Source organism: Gobio gobio, assembly GCF_949357685.1.
Source record: "Gobio gobio genome assembly, chromosome: 23".
NCBI classification, from domain to species: Eukaryota; Metazoa; Chordata; class Actinopteri; order Cypriniformes; family Gobionidae; genus Gobio; species Gobio gobio.
Genome location: NC_137119.1, coordinates 43,037,427 through 43,055,618, shown reverse-complemented (window position 1 = coordinate 43,055,618; position 18,192 = coordinate 43,037,427). Strand labels below are relative to the sequence as shown.

The window sequence follows — 18,192 nt, the reverse complement described above, 5'->3', positions numbered from 1 at the left end:
GAACGACTTTAAAAGTGTAGAACGGTTTTCACATATTTTTAGGTTTATGGAATACTCATTTCATTAAATTAATAGTATGATTTGTATTATATTTAATCGATAAGATTGATCAAATATGTAAACGTTATTTTACATTACGTTATTTTACATTACGTTATTTTATAATGATTTTATTCTGTTCTGTGTGAAATTTCTTGTGCCGTATTCAACTCGTTTTGAGACATTCCATCACTTTACCCAAGCCAACTTTAAAATGTAAAAAAAAAAAAATTAACACTGTCACCATTTAATCATCACTTCGTCATTTAATTTTTATTTGCTTTCCCATGGGACAGCTGTTCACCATAATATGAAATAAACTGTTAGGGCTGGGATGATACACCTCTGATTCGACACTATCATGATACTTGGGTGCCATTATGATATGTATTGTGATTTTTGTTGGCTTTTTTTAACTCTAGACCATGGGGAAAAGTTGAATGATACACTTGATGGTGCAGGTCGTATATCCATAGATGTCTCTCCGTCTTTCACTTTCTTGTCGTCATGTACAGTAATACTCACGATGCAACACATATCGCCAACACGTACAACACAGGATTTTTTCTACTGGCCAGTGGTTAAAATTTTTCCTTGGCAAAATTTTCACTGGCCCCACCACAAAAAAAAAGGGGAAAAAAAAGGTCTTGTTATTGTTTTTGACCCATAACACCAAAAACTACTTGCATAACTCAGATACATTTCAAATATTGTTAAAGATAGGGAAACTGTCAGTAATAAAATACAAACAAATAATAACAAGAACAAATAATCAAATTACGAGTAACAGCACAAATACAATAAATAATGTATGAAGGTATAGTCATGTTTTGTAAATGACTAGTTCATCATTAACTAAAAACTCATAACTGAACATAAAGTGTAAGTATAAAGGGAAACACTTCACTCTCACATAGTCTGTTCTCAGTTGTTACAGTTACAATATGGTTCAGTTAATTTATACATCTGTGTATGCATTAGGTCAGTGGTTCTCAAACTTTGTATACCAAGTACCACTTCAGAAAATATTTGGCTCTCCAAGTACCACCATAATGACAAAAAATACAATACTGTAGCGTAGGCCTAACTATTCAGCTACAGCTCTGCACAGTTCAAAAACGAGGCAGTTTATTCCTAATAAGAATATTTATTGTTATCAGCCACTTTAACATTGAACATTAACACTGCACTGCTTACATACAGGTAAATGAATTTTTTTTATAATGAATTTAATAAATAATGATTAAATTAAAATGTGTTGTACCTAAAAGTTAAATAAAAACTGTACTATACTTTAATGTAAAAAAAAAAAAAAACTTTACTCAAGTAAACATTTTAAATTAGAATCTATTGTGTTTTAACATTAATTTATATTTGATTTAGTGATTCCTCAGCGTACCACTAGTGGTACTTGTACTACACTTAACAAAACCACAAAACCACTGCATTAGGTAACATGAACTAAGAATGAGCAATGGTTTTACAGCATGGGAAATGGGAATATAGGTTAATGTTAATTTAATGAGTTAACAATAAAATTAGTGTATTTAAATATAGCATAAGCATTTACATAAATTCATACCTTTTTTGTTCATGACACTTAAAGGGATAGTTCACCCAAAAATGAAAATTCTGTCATCATTTACTCACCCTCAAGTTGTTTCAAACCTGTATGAGTTCTTTGTTCTGCTGAACACAAAAAGAAGATATTTTGAAGAATGTTTGTAACCAAGCAGAGAGAGCAACCATTGACCATAGTAGGGAAGAAAAATACTATGGTAGTTCTCTCTGCTTGGTTACAAACATTCTTCAAAATATCTTCTTTTGTGTTGAGCAGAACAAAGAAACTTGTACAGGTTTGAAACAACTTGAGGGTGAGTAAATGATGACACAATTTTCATTTTTGGGTGAACTATCCCTTTATGTATTAACACATTTGATCAATTTGAACCTTATTGTAAAGTGTAGCAACGTTTCTTTCCTGAGCAATACCAGTGGAAATGCTAAAAAGATTTTGAAGCCTTTGTGTAAATGGTATATATAAATTGATGTTCAAAAATAAACTTGCACTGAGAAATGTATTCTTTATATGAGATTTAATGGTGATGGTTCCCTCAAGTGGTGGTGCCTGACTATTGCAGCTCTCACATTCACAGCATTGACAAGGTTACTTTAGGTTTAGAATTAATATATTGCCAACATAATTCAACAATAAATTCTAACGATGATGGCTGTTCACAACAATAATTTATATTGACTGTAATTTGAATCATAATTCACATTTACTATAGAGATGTAATGGTGTATGTAGTACTTGAATTTTTCCATGCATTTTACAGTTCTGTCAAAACGGAATAAATCTAATTTAATGGCTTTGATGGAGGCATTATAATTGATCCATGTGCACTTTAAATCAAAATGGCTTAGTTTCATTTTATTCCCTGAGGATGAGCTGTGTCAAAACATACAGTTTAATGGGCAGTTGTTTACAACTAAATCTGCATTCTGTGGTTTGCAATAGTTTTGTAAAACATCATGTAAATTTGTATGGCTGACCATACTTCAAAGGACAATTTAAGAACATTTCGAGTTTAGTGTGATCTTAGCCTAGTCTGTGGCACATAAAGTACATTTAGGCAACTAATTTACTGTTGTGTTCAGGATCATGTTGGGACATTGCAATGCCTACATTGTTTAAAAAAAAAGACAAAAGAGGATAAGGTATTAATTTTCATGTCTGGTTTATTCTACAGAGCTACAGAAGAGATTGTCACGGCAATCAGTGTTTAGAGAGATCCATCTGTTTTCACTCCTCATCAGCCCCCTTCTGCTAAAGAAAATAAGAAAAAAAATGTTAAAGGTAAGCTGATCCAGTTCAAAATGGCTTAAACGCTACACAGCTAATCAACATTTTCAATAGCCACACTTGTTAAATAGCAAAATGCATTACATTATGTATACTTGTTAATATCTTAAAGTCACTAAAAAGTGCAGATCTAGAGTTGACTTAAGTCGACTAGGGCTGTCATGATTACTCGATTAAATTCTAGTACTCGATTTTAAAAAAATCCTCTATTGCAATTTACCCGTCTCGAGTAACCGAAAAATACCGGAAGTGGTGCATTCCACAGATTAAAACAGTATTATTAGACCATTTTCTAAGGCTGCACAATATATTAAAACCAATTCATAGTTTTCAGTCAAGTGACTGTCACGAACCCTGGAGGGCAAAACAGCCATAGAACTGCAGCACAGCCTGTCAATTTTCCATCTTCAAAACTAAAATATGTGAACAAGATGCAAGTTTTGGGCACTTGTGATCCATATACAGCACCTGCCGCAGTATTTCAATCACTAAAAACAGCTGGACGTTTTTAAAATGCTTAACGTGACAAACACTTTTTGGGTGAGGTGCACCAATAAGGCTTAAATTAAGTTTAATGCTAGTCAAGGATTTGTTGATCTGGGTTTTATTTTAAATCGAGTTGTTTTGCACCACTTAATTTTAAACACAGATTAACTATGTAGGAAGACCGTTAGAATTAAAGGGCTGATCGGGATGAACCAACGTCAGACTAAAGAATCCTCATTAGTGCAACCCACCCTTAAAGTGCCTTAATGTACTATAACAGTGATATTAAAAGATTAAATTCAGTTTACACCTTTTTGATGATGTATACTATATACAGTCGAGTAGATGAGCCAAGATTATGAACGCAACACATTTTATTTATAATGGTATTCGGTGGGGAAAAACACTTAACGAGAAACCTTGTGTTGCATAAATATTCTGCGTTCATTTGCTTGCCTGTACAAAGTATACAACATCAATAAGGTGTATATTGAAGTTGATCTTTTAATATCACTGTCTAACTTACTACAAACCTGGTAAAAATGACTGGCGTGCAATGGAGGAAAGCCTTGTTTCCTATAATGGTGTGATGTCACATGAAAACTTGGAATTCACAAAGGCTGCAATTAAATTAAACAAATATATACTCTGCGGGTTTAATAGTCTATATGTGCCCTTGCATGAGAAGTGCGTCTCAGAGTGGCTCCATTCACAGTAAATGCTGCTCCACATGAACTCAGTCTCTATAGGATTGTTTCAATAATGTGCATTTGGTAATGCATATAAAGTCTGACGCGCTTTGTGTTTCTTAGCGTTTCGTGTTGCCCATCTCAAACTTTATTTCTGCATTTGCTATGTTTGTGTTGCTTATAACGTTCATCTGGGAATGCAATTTGCACCAGATTTGTAAGGTAAATTATTTATAAATCTACGCCATTACAGGATTATACATCAACATCTTTCTCTTGTCTTGAGTTAGCTTGTTTTGATGTCCACATGTTCTTGTTCAAGAAATGACAGTGGCTGTAGCATTTCTATCATAAAGAGGGTGCCCAATATTAAATATTAAGTGGACATTTGAATGAAATGTTGTTTGGCCAATATTAAAAAAGGATTGATCTAATGTAAAGTGTAACAATCACCAGGCCGTTGGCGCTCCCTGCAGGCATTTGTTATAATACATAACGGACATAGGTTGATTGTCAATATTATGTACAACCCCAAGTTTATGTACAAGTTGACCAGACAAAACATGAAATATTTTGTGTTCATATTGTCTGCAATGAAATACAAGTCAAAGTAAATTTAGAAATCACTTCTTTTTTTATTTATTTGCGTTTTCCATACTGTCCCAACTTTTTCTGATTTGGGGTTGTATATACATTAGGTATTTTAGCAGTGTTGTTCAATAAAACCATATGATTACTTGCTTTTTATACTTTATTTGAGACCATTATTATTGCCTCATTGTTATTATATGTATTTTAAGTCATTTTAAAGGCTATTGTTCACCTTAGGTCTATTTTTATTACCACCAAAATTATCAGATTAGTCGTCAAAATAATCGACAGATACTTTAATGACAGCCGCTCTTAACTCTGACACTTTATTTGTGGCTTTTCTGAGTTTTTTTTTTAAGTGCCTACGCTTACCTTGGATCCTGAATCACGGCTCTTGGCTCTCAGCTTGTTGACCTGAGATTCAGCAATATCAGCCCTCTCCTCTGCCTCATCCAGCTCATGCTGCAGTTTACGGAACTTGCCCAGATTGGAATTGGATTGCTCTTCCTAAAGATTACATACAACAGCATTTGTGAAAATCAAAAGATACAATTACTAGAGAAGTCGTATCATAAGATGGCACCAGTCTGGAAAATTACTCACCGCCTCCTCAGAAGCTCTCTTGTAGGATTTGACCTTCAGCTGGAGTTTGTCCACCAGATCCTGAAGGCGAGCCAGATTCTTTCGGTCTTCCTCAGTCTATGCAAATCAAAGATGTTTTTAGTATATGCAATATAGTACATTTAAATACTCCACTTTTTGTATTTTAAACAAATAACATGATCAAAACAAGCAGCGGCAAAATTGTTCAAAGGCAAAACATTCCCTACCTGGTAGGTGAGCTCCTTGATGCGTCTCTCATATTTACGAATCCCCTTGACAGAGTCAGTGGCCTTTCTCTGTTCTATCTCCACCTCACTTTCCAGCTCTCTCACCTAACAGATGTGTAACAATTTTAGTATAAAAATGTTAGAATGAGTAGTTTCTAAGTAGTTTAAAAAAAATCAGCAACTTACCCTGGCTTCCAGTTTCTGGACCTGCTTCTTGCCTCCCTTCATGGCGATCTGCTCAGCTTCATCCAGACGGTGCTGCAGGTCCTTGATGGTTTGCTCCATGTTCTTCTTCATGCGCTCCAGATGAGCACTGGTGTCCTGCTCCTTCTTCAGCTCCTCAGCCATCATGGCAGCATCAGTGATGGCCTTCTTGGCTTTTTCCTCAGCATTCCTGCACTCCTGCACTGCCTCCTCAACCTCAGTTTGAAGCTGAGTATTATCTCCCTCCAGCTTCTTCTTCTGATTCAGCAGGCTGGTGTTCTGAACATGGACAATATTCACATTCATGTATGTAGTCTCTAGTTGATATTGTGTACTAAGAGAGGGTTTAAGGGTTTTACTTGTGTTTGTCTAATGCAGAGATGTGTCATACCTGAGAATGCAGGAGCTGAACTCTCTCACTGACATCCAGCAGTTCCTGCTCAGCCAGTTTCCTTCCTCTTTCGGTTTGTTCCACCATGGATCTCAGCTCATCCAGTTCAGCCTGCAGCAGATTGTTGCGTCTCTCCACAATGGCGATGTTCTCTTTGAGATCATCACTACTACGAAGAGCATCATCTAGTTGCAGTTGGGCATCCTGTAAAGTACAAGTTTTAAATTGAAAAGACTGAAGAACTATGTTGGATTTCACCTAAGCATCATAAAATCTTGATTTTGAAGATTTGTCATACTTTGAGATGTCCATGAAGACCCTTGAGTTGCTTCTGGGCTTCTGATGCCTGCCTGTTAGCCTGGCTGAGCTGAATCTCCATCTCATTGAGGTCTCCCTCCATCTTCTTCTTCAGCCTCAGAGCTTCATTCCTGCTGCGAGTCTCTGATTCCAGTGAGCTCTGCAGGGTATCCACCATTCTCTGCTGGTTTCTCTTGGCCTGCTCCATTTCTTCATCTTTCTCCGTCAGCTTGCGTTCAATATCAGCTTTGACCTGATTGAACTCCAGCTGAGCTCTAAGAATCTTTCCTTCCTCGTGTTCAAGGGAACCCTATGAAGAGTAAAATGAGTGTTTGTTATTATTTAGATTTAAAGTTTTGTTTTGCCCTGTGTGGGAGGTGACCTTCCTTAAAATAATCTGGAATGATCATTTGCCTTAAACAATAGCTTTAATTAAATCAAAGAGTTTTAAAAGAATTTGGGAGAAAATAGTGGTTCTTCTTTTACCTCAGCCTCCTCCAGAGCTGTTTGTATCTCCTGTTTCTCCTGCTCCAGTTGTTTTCGAACTTTCTCCAGCTCATGAATATTCTTTCCAGTCTCACCAAGTTGCTCAGTGAGGTCAGAAATTTCCTCTGTGTAATAAAAATAATGTGAGCTCACAAATGCAAGCAATTCAAGTAGTGGTTTGGAGTTGTAAAACCACTCTTACCTTGGAGATTCTTGTTCTCCCTCTTCATGGTCTCCAGGTGGTCCAATGACTCCTCATATGAGTTTTTCAATTTAAATAGTTCAGTGCTCAGAGATCTAGCTTCTTTTTGGGCACTTTCCAGTTCGGTTTGGGACTCCTCATACTTCTGCTTCCACTCAGCCAGGACCTGATTAAATTTAACAAGGCCAAATTACCAATGAGAGCAGTGCCTTTTGGTTAAGTGCTTTTGTAGTAAAGCATAGTACTAGACCCTATCTGTCAATAGAAACGTACATTTACTATCAATTTAACATTAAACATTTTTGATTTTACATGGTAAAATTTTACATGGCTAATTTTTCCAGCTAATGACAAATAATTTCCTTACTTTATCAAAGTTTCTTTGCTTCTTGTCCAGAGCAGCAGCAGCAGCATTAGATCTCTCCACATCCACCATGAGATCTTCAATCTCATTCTGTAGCCTGTGCTTAGTCTTCTCCAGAGAGGCACATTTAGCATTAACAGCTTCCACAGCTTCTTCTGCATCTTGTAAACGCTGAGTCAGTTTCTTCCTGTAATAATCAAAATACAATATACACTTTTGCTGCGTCCCAATTCGCATACTATCCGTACTAAATAGTATTCGAAAAAAGAATTAGTATGTCCCAAATCTTAGTATGTTGAAAAAAGTATTCCAAAGATTCCCGGATGGTTTACTATTTCCGGTCAGAATCCGAAGTGCAGATTGATGCGCACTCTAACGGCTGATATTGCCCACAACCCATTGCGAGATGGACGAGGATTCGATTAGAACTACAAACGCGGATAAAAAGTGTTAAAAAAACTACAAACATGACGGTTACGCTAGTCTGGCGGTTAAGTGGAGAGGATTAGATAAAGTGGTTTGAGTGAGCAATTATCAGTATTTAACCTGACGAAAAGATATTTATTCAATATTATCCACATTATATTTCTCCTTCAGCAGCATTGAGAACTTTTGTAATGATACGTTTGGCCATTAACTTTTCAAACACATGAGAGGAGTCTCTGCATTAAAGACCCACGAAAGGCAGATCAACGAGCAACTACATTTCTCTCCGATACGGTAGGAAATTAAATTGAAAGTGGGGGATTTGAACTGTGATGATGATTGACAGGGCAGTTTAAACGGTGACGGGACGCACGTAACAGAGTCCGTTAAAGATGACGAAGTAGTATGTCCCAAAGCTTGCATACTCTTCTGCTACACACTCAAAAGTATGTACTTTTTCTTCACAATAAGAGTAAATACTTTTAGGACGTAGTATAAGTTGGCGAATTGGGACGCAGCCTATATTACTAAATGTTTTGGGATGCCTGCCTTTACATGCACATGAACTTGAATGACTTCCCATTCTTAATCCGTAGGGTTTAATATGGAGTTGGCCCACCCTTTGCATCTATAACAGCTTCAACTCTTCTGCGAAAGCTTTCCACAAGGTTTAGGAGTTTGTTTATGGGAAATTTTGACCATTCTTCTTGAAGCATATTTGTTAGGTCAAGCACTGATGTTGGAAGAGAAGGCCTGGCTCGCAGTGTATGCCCAAATTCATCCCAAAGATGTTCTATCGGGTTGAGGTCAGGACTCTGTGAAGGCCAGTCAGGTTCCTCCACACCAAACCCGCTCATCCATGTATGGGCCGACGCTTTGTGCACTGGTGTGCAGTCATGTTGGGACAGGAAGGGGCTGTCCCCGAACTGTTCCCACAAAGTTGGGAGCATGAAATTGTCCAAAATGTCTTGGTATGCTGAAGCATTAAGAGTTCCTTAACTCTTCAGAGAAGCGTCTGCATGCGTAGTGCTTGGTTTTATACAGCTGTGGTCATGGAAGTGATTGGAGTACCTGAATTCAATGGTTTGGAGGGGTGTCCCAAAACTTTTGGCAATATAGTGTATAGTGAACAACCAAAGCATCATTCATTAAACTGTATTTAGAGTGTTTAATAGGACACACACTATAGCAGAAACTTAGAAAGGTGTCTTATCACTAAAAACCAAACTTTTAAATATTATCTGTTTCTTACTTTGCTTCCTCCAGCTCCTCAGTCCTCTGGATGGCATCAGTTTCATACTTGGTTCTCCACTGAGCCACTTCAGAGTTTGCCTTGGACATACTACGCTGCAGCTCAGCCTTGGCTTCTTGCTCCTCCTCATATTGCTCCCTCAGCAGATCAGCATCATGACGAGCAGACTGAACTGCATGAGCCAGGGCATTCTTAGCCTGAAAGAAAAACAAACAAATATTTGCAGCCAGTTGTTTATTACAACTGTGAATGAAGTCTTTAGCAAACATTTTAGACTAGGAGATTTTGAAAACCTTGATTTCTTCTTCGAGCTGTCTCTTGAGGTCTTCAATTTGCTGAGTGTTGGACTGCTTGCCTCTGGTTAACTGAGACACCAGGGAGTCTTTCTCCTCAAACTGTCTAGCAAGTTCACCTAAAATTATATATTAAAAAAATATTGAATTTGTTCCAATTATCATTATGGTACAGTTGGTACCATAACACAATATTTTGTGTTCTTACCATTCTCAGTTTGCAGCTTGGCTTTTTGCATGATGAAATCATTGATTGTGCGCTGACCTTCCTCAGCCTTGGTTCTGTACTCACTCATCTGGTCTTCCAGAGTTCTGCACATTTTCTCCAGGTTTGTCTTGAGGATAAATGATATCATAGTTGATTGCTTTCTGTGACTGACACACATATGTTATAGACTCTCAGCATAATTTCTCTCACTCACCTTTGCCTTTGAAAGCTGCTCCATGTTGGAGACCACATCATCCAGTTCCAGTCTGAGTTCACTCTTCTCTTTCTCCAGCTTCTGCTTCACTCTCTGGAGGTTGTCAATCTGCTCTCCCAGATCCGCCACACTGTCTGCATGTTTCTTCCTCAGTGTAGCCGCAGTGGCCTCGTGTTGCAGAGTGGACTCTTCAAGGTCTCTGCGCACTTTCTGGAACTCAGCTTCACGTTTCTTGTTCATCTCAATCTGGGCAGCAGTGGCTCCACCAGCCTCCTCCAACCTCTCACTGATCTCCTCCAGTTCTCTAGACAGATCAGATCTCTGTTTCTCAACTTTAGCACGGGCAGCTCTCTCAGCCTCCAGCTCTTCCTCAAGCTCCTCAATTCTGGCCTAGTAATGTGCATACATTCACAATTAAGGTTAAATTTAATAACTATCCAACTGTCTATCTAATTAAGACAAATAAAGTTTACCTGCAACTCTTTCAGTTTTTTCTGGAGTTGGGAATCCAGAGCTTGTCCGTCTTCAATCTTACTATTGAGCTGGCTTATTTCAAAGTCTTTTCTGCCATTAGATAATTAATTAAACAACATTATCTAACAATGAACAATACATTTGTTACAGTATTTATTAAACTTTCCTTTGTTATCTTGTGTCAGCTCAGGCCCATTTAATAATTTTAATAGTATTAACAATACTACATTTGATTATAATAATGTGTTACTAAATGTTTACATTTACATTTAACTAAGATTAATAAAATGCTTAGAAGTATTTTTCATTATTAGTCCATGTTAAATTATGTAGATAACTAAAGTCAATTGGAACCTTATTGTAGTGTTACTAAATATATGTATTTAACATTAAAATTGGATTTTATATTTTATATAATATAATATATATTACTTCTTTAGCCGCTCATCCGTCTGCTGCTTATCATTTTCCAAATCCATCACATTCTCTTGAGTCAACTTCAAGTCACCCTCAAGCTTTCTTTTGGCTCTCTCAAGATCCATGCGAATTTTCTTTTCTTGTTCCAGAGAACCTTCAAGCTAAATTTCATCCAAAAATAGAAAAAAATATTATGCAATTAATTAAAAAAGCTTCTCATTTTAATTCTAGTGTTGTCTTACATCATCCACTTGTTGCTCCAGCTTGGCTTTGGCTTTGGTGAGTGTGTTGACTTTGTCTTCCTCACTCTGGAGGTCATCCAGCGTTTGCTGATGGGCCTCCTGAAGAGCTTTCTTCTCCTTGGTCAGCTTAGCGATGATTTCATCCAAAGCTGCCATCTCTTCTGTCAGGTTTTTAACCTGTAGAAATGTCTCACTGTATCAGCAGACTCTTAACAATTAAATCTTTCATCACAAATAAGTTCAGTGTTGAAACATGACCTTATTCTCAGTGGCATGTTTCTCTTTCTCCACTTTGGCCAGAGTGAGCTCAAGATCATCAATGTCCTTCTTGAGCTCAGAACATTCATCCTCCAGCTTTCGTTTCTTTGCAGTCAGCTCAGCATTCATTTCATCTTCATCCTCCAGCCTTTCAGTAATTTCTTTGACTTTGGCCTCAAGCTGGATCTTGCTCTTGATCAGACCCTCACATCTCTCCTCAGCATCACAAAGATTATCTTGCTCCTTTTAACATAAAACAAAAAAATTTAAAACTTGTTTTGTTTTCTGACTTGTGAAAATGTGAAAAGTGCAGAGTTGTAGTCCCATGTGAACTTACAGATTGCACTGAAAGCTGCAGATCGTTCTTCTCTTGGAGAAGAGAAATCATCTTTTCCTCAAGCTCCTTTCTGCGGGATTCAGATTTGGCATACGCCTCCTTCAACTTAACAAATTCTTCCTTCATGTTGGCCATTTCTTTCTCTGACTCAGCAGTTTTCAGCAGAGGCTTAATCTTGAAGTAGAGCTTCATCCAGGGCCAATTCTTGACACCCATGAAAGCACGTACATTCCACTGAATCACCAACAAAGAATCTCTATAGATATTAAAGAAAGTCTTAAAATATAAAATGTATCTTGGAGAATACGTTAAAGACTGAAGAGCTAAAATCTAACCTTCTTTCCACAATTTTCTGGAACTCATATCTTGATAGAAAACCACGACACACAGACTGAATTCCAGTTATAATAAGTGCAAGACGGTCATCTCGCATCTCTTCAAGACCACCAAGAAGACCAGCCTTAAAAAAGACCTAGTAAAGAGGAGTAAATAATTTTTTGCGTCAAAAAGGATGACAATGGAAAATTGGTTAGAAGTTGATGTTAATATAAAAATACCTTAGTATGTCCTAACTTGTACTGCTCGTGATCGATGTCCAGAGAGCCCAGAAGTTTTTCTGCACCCTTTTTGTTATCAATGAACTGTCCCTCAGGGATTGCAGCAGGATTTAGGATGCGGTATCTACCAAAAAAATTACAAATTTGAGCCGTGTCATTTGGTTTCATGCCAGCCGTAGCTTAAACCAGCTTCCAGAAGAGATCATGTCCTTCGACAGTGTGCATTTACTGAATGAGCACTCTGCCTCTCTACGTCCAACTGATTGCAATTTATCTTATCTTTGTATCATCTTTTTATTCTTTTAATTCTTTTTATAACTTTTAATTTTCCTTGTTTTAAATTTTGGTTAAGATTGTATTTATTTTTGTTAAGGGCTGTATTGTTAGAAGTGTTGAGAGAATTGTGAAGTGAGACTGTGAGTTTACACACCAGGTCCTTGGATGCACTCTGGTGTATTGACAAAAGCCATCAGTGGCAGGTTGGTGGAAACTCCATTAAGGGGTCAGAGGGACACTGGAAGCCATTAGAGGCCGAAGGTGTTAGAATACTCCCCCCATTGAGGGGTAGGAGTGTCACTAGGAAGCCGGGAGTTTCTACTAGTGTGTCTTGCGAACCAAAGCTCTCTGACTCGCTTTGAATTATCATTGTTTGCGCTATATAAATAAACTTGCCTTGCCTTGCCTTTATACTAACCGTTGTTTGAAATCTCCATACAGGATCCTGTTGGGGAATCCCTTTCTGCAGATCCTGATGCCCTCCAGCACACCGTTACAGCGCAGCTGGTGCATGACCAGAGGATTCTCCATCACCCCAGGCGTCTTACTCTCATTGGGGATGAGGCAGCGCACAAAGTGAGGGTGAGTTGACCTCAAGTTGGTCATCAGCTTGTTCAAGTTCTCCTGTTGGTAGACCACAGAGGATTTAGATTTATATGCAACAAAACCTTGTGAGACAAAAATAATGTTATAATATTCCATACCCTATGGAGGGCTGACACCGTCTGGAAGGAAGAACCCTTCTTTTTGCTACCTTTGGCAGCCTTTCCTCCAGAATCCGCAGCTGTGATATAAATAATTTTTGTTATTATTAAACAGTAGTAGTGCTCATTATATTTTCATGTCACACTTCAGTATGTACTTACCGTCATCAGTAGCGAAATTAGCAAACAGAACAGACAACAGCTTAAGAGTTGACTTCTGGAAATACCCTACAACTGTCTCATTGAGAGGGTCCTTATTCTTCACCAGCCAGTTTGCAATGTTGTAGTCAACAGTGCCAGCATAGTGAACGAGGGCAAAATGGGCCTCTGGTTTACCCTTGACAATCCTAGGCTTCTGGAAAGTAGGATTTTTCCCCAAATGGTTGTCATAAAGCTTAGCTTTGAATGTCGCATCACTGGCTTTGGGGAACATGCACTCCTCTTCAAGGATGGACATGATACCCATGGGCTACAATGAATTGTAAATTGTGACAGTCAATATATTAGTTTACCACAAGAGTTAATACTGAAAAATATGATTTTGCCCCTCACAGTATAATCATCAACATAATATTCACTCACCTTCTCAATAAGCTCAATACAAGCCGCCAAGTCCATGCCGAAGTCAATAAACACCCACTCAATGCCCTCCTTCTTGTATTCCTCTTGCTCCAGCACAAACATGTGGTGGTTGAAGAACTGCTGCAACTTCTCATTAGTGAAGTTGATGCACAGCTGCTCAAAGGTGTTGGACTGCAGGTGGAAAATATTGTATAATCACAATGGTCAAACTGGTAGCACTGCTTGTTGGATTTGTTCCTGAATAACAATAATTTCAGCTTACATCAAAGATCTCAAATCCAGCAATGTCCAGCACACCAATGAAGTACTGGCGAGGCTGTTTGGTTGCCAGGGATTGGTTGATTCTAATAACCATCCAGAGGAACATCTTCTCGTACACTGACTTTGCCAGAGCACCAATAGAGTAGTACACCTGATAAAGAGTGAATTTGAAATTCAATTTTATTTTAAATTTTAAATTGAAGTTAAATTTTGCAGAATTTGACACATTGCAAATTAGATTTTTTGACATGAGAACATGCCATGAAGACATGAAAGATTTAGTTTGTATGTATTGGAAGCTGAACATATGAGGCTGAAAACTCCCCATTCGATTATTTAATTTGTTACCTGCTGGACACTTTGTCCCTTGGTGACCCACTCATTTCCTACTTTAACTCTTGGGTGGCACAAACCCTTGATCAAGTCAGCTGAATTTAGACCCATCAGATATGATATTTTGTCAGCTTCTACATGTTAAAAAAAGAATAATATGTTTTAATTTTTTATAGCGCCTTTCCCAGGTTCAAGGACGCTTTACAAGCAGTAACAGAATAGACAGTCGATTCACATAATCATAAACAGTCATTTCATATAGTTAATAATCATTTAGATGGACGGTAGACATTTGCCCAGTCCGGGAATAGATATGAGATGCAGTTGCAAATCATAGTACACAGTTACTAACTGAAAACAGAGATACAGCAATATAGAGCTATGACTCTATATACAGCATGTCTCCTTTATGAAGCTGAGATCCCAAGTTATACTGACCCTCATTCCCATCAGCCTCGGCCTGTTCCTCTCTTTGCTTCTGTTTGAACTTCATGTTGCCAAAGTGCATGACAGAACCAGTCAGCTTGTAGATGCCGTTCTGCTCTTCTTGGGTGAAGCCCAACACATCAAACGCTTCCTACAGCAAATGTGCAGAGCATGGTAAATTTCATGGCAAATGTTTCATATTCTATTTTTTGACAACTACATTAGAAGTCTTCCTTTTTAAAGAATAGAGTTCTATACCTGTATGACTTAATTTCTTCTGTTGAACACCAAAGGAAATCAGTTCTGTGGACCATTTATGTTGATTTTTCATACTTTTTGACAGTCCCTAATCATTATAGTATTATTCTATGGAAATCAGTGAAGACATTATCAATTCATGTTCCACAGCAGAAATGCAGTCATACGGATTATCAAAAGTGCTAATTTATTGTGCAATAATGTTTTGTGTACTGCCTATGATTTAACAAACACTCACATCAGTGGCTTGTAGCTCATCACCGTCATCAATAGAAGCCACTGTTGTCTCTCCTTGGGAGATGAAGGCATAGTCATAGGGGTTGTTGGTGATGAGCAGCATTTCTAAGGGGAAATGGGAACATAGATCAGAAAAAACTTCTAATTAGAGCTGGCAGTGTTAATAGATATGATGGGTAATTTTACCCAGTAGTTCTGGTCTTCTCTGGGACAGAATCTGATAGAAGATGTGGTAGTCTCTCTCAGCCTTGAGCTGAAAGGTGACACGAGACTTCTCCAGCAGATCTAAATGAGTGGATAAATAGATGAATATCAAAACAGTTACACATTTCATCAACATGTGATTTGTTGAAATTATGTTGGGCAGTAAAGTACTTACAAGTCTCAATGTCAGCAGAAGCTAACTTTCCACTGTGGCCAAAATGGATACGGATAAATTTACCCTGTAAATAAAGCAATACATAATACAATACATAGCTTGCTCATATAACATATTATGGAAACCAACCAATATAGAATAACAACACCAATGTAAACCCCACTTACAAATCTGGAGGAGTTGTCATTTCTGATGGTCTTGGCATTACCAAAGGCCTCCAGAGCAGGATTACACTGGATGATTTGATCCTCCAGAGTACCCTGAGAATCATATTTTAACAATAAGTGTAAGTATTTTAGCTACACCGTAGAAAAATAATTGGGAAAACAGAAATGTTTGTTTACGTGTAAATGCATTGCAATATGGTACAAGGGAGGATCAAATTATAACACTTTGTGACTCCAATATTTAATATATGAAGACATCATTAATTTGGTAATAATTTGTTGTATGCTGTTATATAGAAGGTATATTCATTCATCCGTAATGAGCCATTTTTTGGGAATTAAGTACCTTTTTCTCCACTGATGGATCCTTCTTGCCAGGCGATACTGCTGCAATGCTCGCAAAGTACTGGATGACTTTTTTAGTGTTCACAGTCTTTCCAGCACCGGATTCTCCACTTAAAATAAAAACAGTTAATTATAGGGCTGATAAAATGCAGCATAGAAAATATTAGTGAGGAATATTATGCTATGGAATAAAATGTATTACTTACGTGATCAGGACAGACTGGTTTTCTCTGTCTGTGAGAAAATAAAACATAAGGAACTTAGCATTTGAAATTGCATTAGAAATCTTCAAAAAATGACAAATCAGATCATCACCTGACAGCATGTACTGGTAGGCATTGTCAGAGATGGAGAAGATGTGTGGAGGGGCCTCATTTCGCTTCTTTCCTCGATAGGCATTGACAACTTCCTGGTTGTACACTGGCAAAAACTTGTAGGGGTTCACAGTGACACAGAAGAGCCCAGAGTAGGTCTGTAGGAGATTCACAGAAGGTTTAGATCTGCTCATGCGAGATAAAGAGAATGTGTGTGTGTTTTAAGACTCGACTCACGTAGATCATCCAGGCTGCGTAACGCTCTTTGAGGTTAAACAGCACAGCGGGCTCGTGTAGGAAGGTGAACATCACCATGTCCTCAATTTTATCGAACTTTGGTGGGTTTTGGGTGTGAACATCAACGTCCTTCACAGTTACTGTCTGTGGATAACACAAAATGTTTTGACAGTCACACTGTACTTCTGTGTACAATCTACATCAATGCAGAGATTACATCTTACCTTCCCAAATTCAGTGTCAACAGTGACTTTGTTACCGTCTCTACTGGTGATCATGGCTTTGACAAATTCAACCTCAGGGTCGGGCACAAAGCATTCTTTCTTCATGTCGAAGGGGCGAGTTTGGGCCTCCAGACGCTCCTTGTCTGGCTTTCGTAAGAATGGAGCCGCTGCCCCGAAGTCTGACATTACATCCACCATCTTTCAATCAGACTGAGGCATAGATGACAAAATGATCAGAACTTGTAAAATGTAGCAGTTAAAGTATAAAAAAGTAGTTAAAAACTGTTTTAAAAGCAATAAATATAGTGATTTATAAATATAAAACATTTCTAATTATTTATTGGACTTCCAACAGAAATCATTTCATTCAAAAAGAAAATATTGCATAAACATACATCTACTATAACATACAATATACAATACTGTAACACATTGTGTTGACCTTTATAAAAGCATGCCTTACCAGATGAAATCCAAACCCAAGAAAATCCAAGTCCTTTCAATGAAAAAGAAACATCATTAATGAGAAGTCATCTTATTCTATTGTTCAGTCCTCATGAACAGTTCAATCTAAATGATGTGTGCTCTTACCTTTAGATGGCACAATGATGTGAGCTTGAAATATTGTGCTGTAACGTATCTCTTTATATAGAGACAATGACTGTGACGTTGACCATCTGTATTTGGTTCGGGTCACTTGTGTGTGTAGCTCTTTTTGGGTGCCAGAAAAGAACTGAGTCACATTAGTTTAGCATGTAATGATAGCATGAAAAGATCAGAATGGATGTAAATCACAATGGGGCTATTTTTGTCCCATATGTATATCTTCTTTTATAAAGATATCTGACCGTTTTTTATTTTGAAATAAACATCTTCACTTTCATATTTTGAAGTTTGTTTTATAGGGAAAATTCACAACATGTACGTAATGCATTATAGCGATGGGAGGCTCTTGTATATGATGTATCTTAACCATAGTTAAACATTTACACAAACTTTTTAGTAAAATTGTACAAAGTTTAATCGACAGTTAGATTCCAGCAATAATGCGCTATGATGCTTTGCTTGTACTGCGTAATTTTTCTGTCCTCAAAGAGTGACAGGCATGCACTGGGAATTTCACAGGTTTATCTTTGTGCTCAAGGATCAAGACAAGGTAACAATGCCTCATGAGCAAGACGGCTGTCACGGAACAGTAAAATTGTCAGTAGACAGCTGTAACGGCAACAATGAATATCTGCACTTGCGACCTTTTGTTCTCCACTAATGCAGAGACAGCTGCAACTCTTGCTTGTTCTTCTTGTTTCTTTGACCTTTCTTAATTTT

The 18,192-nt window shown here is 37.7% G+C and overlaps 1 protein-coding gene across 1 annotated transcript; it reads right to left on the bottom strand.

Annotated features, from left to right (window-relative positions):
* Positions 1–2,089: 2,089 nt before the first annotated feature.
* LOC307119716 (myosin-7-like) lies at positions 2,090–17,484 on the bottom strand. Its single transcript, XM_079806164.1, has 39 exons — positions 17,458–17,484; positions 17,330–17,362; positions 16,867–17,076; positions 16,643–16,786; positions 16,407–16,563; positions 16,298–16,325; positions 16,093–16,201; positions 15,747–15,839; positions 15,580–15,643; positions 15,387–15,485; positions 15,202–15,305; positions 14,718–14,856; positions 14,295–14,413; positions 13,948–14,097; positions 13,686–13,856; positions 13,266–13,572; positions 13,104–13,183; positions 12,818–13,023; positions 12,124–12,247; positions 11,902–12,038; positions 11,567–11,822; positions 11,230–11,472; positions 10,972–11,148; positions 10,745–10,890; positions 10,312–10,402; positions 9,839–10,228; positions 9,625–9,751; positions 9,417–9,535; positions 9,124–9,320; positions 7,449–7,632; positions 7,082–7,247; positions 6,880–7,004; positions 6,395–6,703; positions 6,097–6,300; positions 5,688–5,984; positions 5,502–5,606; positions 5,275–5,370; positions 5,044–5,178; positions 2,090–2,869 (listed from the first exon to the last, which is right to left on the bottom strand). Exons 3-39 carry the CDS (start codon positions 17,062–17,064, stop codon positions 2,846–2,848), a joined length of 5,820 nt encoding a protein of 1,939 aa, XP_079662290.1. The 5' UTR covers positions 17,065–17,076; positions 17,330–17,362; positions 17,458–17,484; the 3' UTR covers positions 2,090–2,845.
* Positions 17,485–18,192: the final 708 nt, after the last annotated feature.

What these genes read in the sequence shown, in the direction of transcription:
- LOC307119716 (XM_079806164.1), bottom strand. Translation starts at nt 17,064, where the DNA reads ATGGTGGATGTAATGTCAGACTTCGGGGCAGCGGCTCCATTCTTACGA. An exon ending in CAGAAAATTGTGGAAAGAAG is followed by an intron (nt 11,823 to 11,901) that starts GTTAGATTTTAG and finishes TAATATCTATAG; the next exon opens with AGATTCTTTGTTGGTGATTC. An exon ending in GGAGAACAAGAATCTCCAAG is followed by an intron (nt 7,005 to 7,081) that starts GTAAGAGTGGTT and finishes TTTATTACACAG; the next exon opens with AGGAAATTTCTGACCTCACT.